The following is a 7248-nucleotide window of genomic DNA, read 5'->3' as shown; positions in this document are numbered from 1 at the left end:
CACATTCTCATTATTTTTCTCATTCATAGTGAAGAAATTAAAATGCAAATATCTACTTACAAAATTTAACATTAAAAAAATAATGAAGTAATAAAACTTATTTAGAAATATTAATATATGCAGACCAAGTATGAAAACTAAACATTTTTTTATAATTATAGAACTATAATAAAATATTCATAGTTTTCAATGTAGAAAACGGTAATATAATAAAATTTATATAAATATAAACAAATTTATATTTCATGTTGCAATGTAATGCAAAATTTGTTTTAAACCATTTTTCAAGAAATCATAATTGATTTTACTCTTGATTGATTGTATGGTATTAGTAACATTGCCTTCAATTTTATCACTTTAGTTTTTGTGCTTCTAAGCTTAATGTGAGTGATTATTATTAATTTAATCTATTAAAAACTGTTCTTTGCATTATCAGATTATGCAAAGAACAAAGAATTGGACACAATAAAATATTAAGATGTAAACATGACACAGAAAAAATTGTGAAAAATGACTGCTATTTTTCTCTCTTTCAGCCAGTATTATTCAACTACAGTCCAAAGAAAATGACAGTAGTGTAAGTTTATATGATGAAAGTGAAAGCATGCATTATTTATACTGCACATAAGCATTGCTGCACAGGGCTGTGTTGTAATGTCTTTTAGGTGGCTTAGCCGTCTCATAGACCTCATAACTATGGCACTACAATCAGTTTCCTTGCTTAGAAAATGTAAAATATATTTTTAAAATATTACAGTAGATACATTAAATGAATATTAATCATACAATTCAGAAGTAATATATTGCTTTTATGACAATATGCATTTATGTTAAACACAAAGTACTGTATATAATTTATAAATTCATTTCAATTATGATAATGTTGATACAAACAAGAATAAAAATTCAAATATTTAAATTTATTCTATAAATATGCAATAAAGCAAAACAGAAAAAATTTTGAGCAAATTTGTTTTGTTTATAGCTAAGTGTTTGTTTCATTTACATCTTAAGTATTCACTCACAAGTTAGAAACAATCATTTGAAGATTCTATAATAAATGACTTAATAAAACTAGAGTATAAAAATTAAATTAAAAATTCTAAAATGATGATGGCCTATTCCATTAGGCTGAAAACGTTTATATTTCTCAAATGTTGTGTGTTAAATGTTTTATTAAATGTTTTAAAAATTCTACTCCATTGCATATGAATTTGATTTATGAGTATAAAAATAACTATAATAATTGTGTAAAATGCTTATGTGAAATGTAAAAGAAAAATTATTATTAAGATTTGTTTATATATTGGAGATTATGAAGCACTGAAATTCTGTAACTAATAATTAAAATCTATGGATTAAATTAGACAACCTCTAATTAATGTCCAAAAGCATTAATTAGAAAACTTGATATATAATCAGTTCAGAATGTTTGATGAATAACTTACCTAGTAAGTTCTTTAGAACTCTGTCATGACAATGATCAATGAAATCAAGAGAGAGCTTTTCACATTCCAGTTCTTCTCTAGTTTTTGCTTTACGTTTCAGACTAGGTGTGTCTGTAGTTTGCGTAGCACTATTAATACGAGGCACAACAGAAACAGGAACTTGAACAGTATATGTAGATTCATCATTTTTCTGAATATTAGTTTTAATTTCTGAATCAATTTTTTCACTTTGAGATGCCAATGTATTTGAATTAGAATCTAAGTTACAATCAGTCTTTTCATCCCTATTTTCATTGCTAGCTAACTTAACTTGCTTTTCTACCAAATGTTTTTGATGTTCAGATTGAGAATTTTCTTTTGATTTATCTGGCAAATCACTGTTTGAAATCTTAGATTCAATTTTTTCAATTTTACAATTTGGTCCATTATTTTTTGTTTTACTAAGTATATCCTGTTTAATCTCACCTGAATCACTCACTTGTTCATTGACATCAGAATTATTGGCACTAACAGTTAAAGAATTTTCTTCATTTGTATTTTGAACATTAGAAGCAGAATTATTTTGAGATTCTATACTAGTAGTAGAATTTTTTCTTCTCTGTGAATGAGATTGTTCACGCATTGAATCAGAATGGAAAATGACTGTAGGTCCATGTTGACGAATATTATGTAATTGTTCCCAAGAAGCAGGGGACATTGTTGAATTTGAATCATCCTTTTGAAAAGGCTGATTTGACTCTTGAGAAAAAGAAGGTGTTGGAGAAATACGACGATAATTACCATCAAATCCTAGTCTGCCAATTTTTTTCTCACTGCGATACGACATGTAGGAATTCTTTGGATAAACTCTGAATTAAAAAAAGTATTATTATTAATTATTAGTATTTCAACAGTCTACATAATAACTTATATGTATAATATAATGTGTACTGTACATATAATATATATATATGTTACTTATATATTATGCAGTACAACATACTATCCAATTATATTATATAATTGGGATTCTTATCATATAAGCATTATTTTTAAATATTTAGCCTTTGTAAATACTAAATTATAAAAATTTGTCAAGCTTTAAATGTTACTTCATTTATTACAAGAAAAAAGCACTTATCCTGAAAATAATGCTAATAAAGAACAATTTTAAAAAAGTAAAAGGACTAATAATGAAATAATATTAAAAAGCTAAATTTTTATATATCAGTTGTTCAAAACTTTTGTAATGATTTATCAATTTCTGCTGCTGCCATTCATATTTTCTTTTTCTTGACTGAAAGTGTTGCAACAATTTTAAGCTATATATTTTTATATATAAATATTATGATAATATAAATATATATAATTAGAGTTTTATTAATTATAGACTAATTGTTTACAATCATCATAATTCTTCAGCATTCCTGTATTGTACAATTTATTATTTAATTGCTTTTGTTTAATTGAGATTAATGTATTAGAATTAACTATATACATTTAGATTTTGGATAGTAAAATTTCAACATATTTGGAGAAATCTTTTTTTGTAATTCATTCAGTTTATATACAGAAAATAATAATGCAAGAATAAATATTTTGTGTAACAAAACTGCAAAATTAATAATTATTTTATGAAATTTTAAAAATGGTTTTGTCTTTCTTATATCATTTTAATAAATTTTCTTGATAACTGCAATATAAAATTTGAAAATTTATTCATGAATAATTTCTGAAGTTTTTCTGATTCTCAAAATAAGTTTTTTCCTTCAGATACATCTTATAAATACTTATGTTTTAAATAGCAAGTGAACTAAATTATTTAAAATTTTTAAAAATTTAAAAATTCTTAGTCTGTAGCCTTCTTAAAAATCAATCATTTTTTAAAATTAACATTAAAAAGCAATTAGCTAAGCAAATAAATATTACCAAGTTTTTCCAAGCTATTTTCAAGCTGGAAAAACCAGGCCTTAAAATAGCATAAAATAATGTAATTATGTTTAGATTTCTATTCTCTTTAAAACTTCTAGATTGATTTCATTTATAATTTACAATAAAACTATATAACAGAAGAAGACATTTTACATTATGAAAACTCGTGTATAATTAAATATTTATAAATATTTATGTGCTACTTTTTAGATAATTATGTTTTTAAATATTTCGTCTATATATAGTAATTTATAAAAGTAGTAATGCAAAAAGGAAAATCAAATAAAACTACAGAAAAGCATATTGTTAACATAGACTTTTGATTTTTGTCTGTTTTTTAATTGAATAAAACTTTAAATACTTTTTATCAAATCAAACTACCAACATGTTTTCCTTGTATACTTTTACACAACATTTTTGTTATAAAAATTTTTATATTAACAATAAATTTACCAATTACAACTGATTTTACAGATTATATCTGCTGTGTTATAACTAATGATTTAGTCATTATTTTTCAGAATAATGCATTATTTTAAATTAGAAAAGAATTTACTCGTTTCAAAAAATTGAAATTTTATTAAACCTGTTTATAAATTGAAATTTGAAGGTAACAAAAGCTTATCAATCAAGCAAATATTATATTACAAAAATAGTACATTTGTCTATTTTATATAGACAATAGATACAAAAACCACATTCCATTATCATCTTATAAACAAGGTCATTACTTTGCAATATAGTGGTTTTATTCTTATTTCATGTGACCTACTTTTGAAAACATATCTACCAGTTGGCATAATATATGTAGAGGAGTGAAATAATATCTGATGAGAATTAAAAATAATTGGATTGCAATTATATGAAACAAGCACATTAACAATATATAAAAACAACATTCACTAAGAATAAATGAAAGTTTACATAATATATTTTTTTGTTTTCAAATTTGAATTTAAATTCATTTAAAATAAGCTATTGTTTATAAAAACTGCAGCTACTTACTTGATTTGTTTCAAATCAACACCCATATCTTTTAAACAACATATATTTATTAGGTCAGGTCAGTTGTTTTCATCAAAAATAACTCAACTCTTCCTATACAACAATGTTTACTCTGCAGGAATCCAAGCTATATATTCTATTAATCTTAATATAACTCCAACAATGACACCAATTCTTGTTATTTTAAAGGACTAATTATTTCTAAATTTTTTGTGTTGATTAAATAACTATTATTCTTTTGATTCAATTTCTTATTCACACATGGGACAATTCATAAATAAATGTAAAAATGGCACCAGGACGAGTACCAGTGTTACAGGATTGTATAAATGAGGTCTTACATATTTTGTCCAATCACTTGACATAATTTTGCTGACGTCCTTCTACACCTGCTTTAACTGGTGGGCTGAGTGGTGACTCAGTCATCCTCAAACAGGCAGTTACTGCCTTGAGCAATATACTAGTAAGATGATGGCTGGGAGGATGACAGATGGGTCCTGACAAGTGACGCCATGCTTCAATGAATTTTACACAACAGTTATTTCTATGCTACATCTAAGCCATAGTTGAATGCAACCGTTAATTTTTCTATTATATAAACATTTTTTACACTTTCAAACACTTACATTAAACATACATATAGAATAGAAAAATATNAGTTGAATGCAACCGTTAATTTTTCTATTATATAAACATTTTTTACACTTTCAAACACTTACATTAAACATACATATAGAATAGAAAAATATATTTGAAATTAAATTTTGAACATATCAGATTGACTTTAAAGTTGTTAAGTATCATTGAATCCAAACCAATGAAAAAATTCTTGTTTTAAATTAAAAATGAATAAATAATAAAGATTAGAAAATCATCTTGTTAAAATAAACTGATAAGAACCTAAAAATCTTGACTATTAATTAATTTTTTGCTTAATACTAAAACATATTACATTACGATAACTTAATATAGCTTTAAATTTTGCTAATAATCATAAATATGGTAATGAAATTTAATTTAATCAAATGTTTCAATATATTAAAATGCTGAGCAATAATGTTACTCTGCTAACTCAAAAACTGCATTATTATAAAGCAGCAAAAATTTATAGTAAATGATTTTAAACTTACAAACTATTTTGTCCTAGTGAACGTCCTAATATTTCAACATCATTTAAATCAGGTGGTGGAGGTAGTGGTTCGTCTGGTACACATAGTTCAGTATCTGTTGATGGTGGAGGTGGAAGAGGTAAATCTGGACTTGCACATCGTGTGTAGTGAACATTTCCATTTTGTAATGATAAATTATTTACGGATTCTTCACAGTTTTGTTGATCATCCAATTCTGATTGAGGAGAAGAGGGAACAGAAGGTGGTGGAGGTGGTGGCGGTCTGGTAGGAGGTTGTCTAATTATCGGAGTAACTGGTTGTTTTTGAATTCGCCTTGGTGGTACCTGAGGTGGTTCATTATGAATTATTTTTTCTTGTTTTTTGTTTGTTTCTGTAGTTTCAGCTAAAGTTATTCCTTCTGAATTAAATACTTTAAGTTTTGCAGCTTCATCAGTTTGATGTACTTCTTTCAACTGTAGTTTACGAGGTGACTTATGTGAACGAAAATAACTAGTAGCACTAATAATAAATAAAAAAATAAATAAATAAAAATTGTAGGAATAAATAAATTCATTCAATAAAAAATTTAGTTTACTTATTTATATAGAATGGAAAAAATATTAAGTTTTTAAGATAAAATATATTTAAAAAATAAACAAATTTTGTTTCAGAGATTACTTCATCTTAATGTTAACTTTTTATTTTGAGAAATCTCCAAAATTCCAATCAAAACTCAAAATATAAAGAAAATTATGCTTTATTGAAGTGAATTATTTAATAATGTGCTTACATTTTGAATATTCAAAAGAAAAAGTGATAAAGAACATATTGAAAAGAATTCACTCTAATAAAAAGCAATATTTTGATACTTTTTATTCATGTGTTGACTCAAATGATTTATTTATTAATTACATAGTTATGCATTCAATTCTACACATTTCAAAAGTAATGATAATGTATATAACAAGTTCTGTGTATAAAAAAATTATAGTAATCTATTAATCTCATTTAATTTACACACTTTATAGTTTGCCCTGGTTATCTATTTTATTATCCATTTGATTAATTTGATCCATTTAATTTTCATTTTATTAATTTGGTTATCTATTAACTGTTTTAAACTAGCCTATTTAGTGTAATAAAATTTAATCTTTCAATGCATTTTTGGTAAGAAGTATGTATATCTTATGATAAACTACTACTGAATGGCTTCTTTTCAAGAATGATAATAATATTTGAAGCTGGCGATTTTCTGTTCAGATAAGGAATATAATATTATTTGGAAATACAGTTATTAGATATTGTAATTTTAAAATTTTTAACAAATAATTCAACAAAGTATGAAATGTATATCATTGAAACAATATAATCAGCATGTTAACTACAAATAAATCATTAAGTAGATGTTTCCTATTGTGAGACTGAAGAGTGCAAGGTCAGAACTACAGCATGAATGAAAGAATTTCTAATCATATTTTCTTTCTTATCAGTTTTTTAATTTGTACAACTGTATAGATGACCATTTCTTTCTAAATCTTATACTTTGTATTAATAACTCTTGTTTTCTGAAGATTTTTTATTTAAAAAATATATCACCAATGTTTTAATGCAATGAAATGTTAAATTTTGGATTTAATTTCTAAATAAAATTACACCATTTCCTGCTGACATAACAATGAAATATCCTTTCAATATATATTTTAGGAAATTGATATATGGTAAAATGTTCTCTCTATTTTATAAAATTCTCTCTAGGAAAATATTTTAAATAATTG

At 24.5% G+C, this 7248-nt stretch overlaps 1 protein-coding gene across 1 annotated transcript; it reads right to left on the bottom strand.

Annotated features, from left to right (window-relative positions):
• Window positions 1-1398: 1398 nt before the first annotated feature.
• On the bottom strand, window positions 1399-5992 carry LOC111616835 (dual specificity protein kinase splA-like; the record flags this gene model as incomplete). Its single annotated transcript, XM_023358191.1, has 2 exons — window positions 1399-2296; window positions 5495-5992. Coding segments are annotated over 2 exons (1396 nt in total), but the record flags the coding sequence as incomplete, so codon positions are not given.
• Window positions 5993-7248: the final 1256 nt, after the last annotated feature.

This window comes from Centruroides sculpturatus, unplaced genomic scaffold (assembly GCF_000671375.1).
Source record: "Centruroides sculpturatus isolate CEXI.00-Female unplaced genomic scaffold, Cexi_2.0 scaffold4148, whole genome shotgun sequence".
Lineage (NCBI taxonomy): Eukaryota > Metazoa > Arthropoda > Arachnida > Scorpiones > Buthidae > Centruroides > Centruroides sculpturatus.
This window is presented reverse-complemented; position numbering and strand designations above follow the sequence as displayed.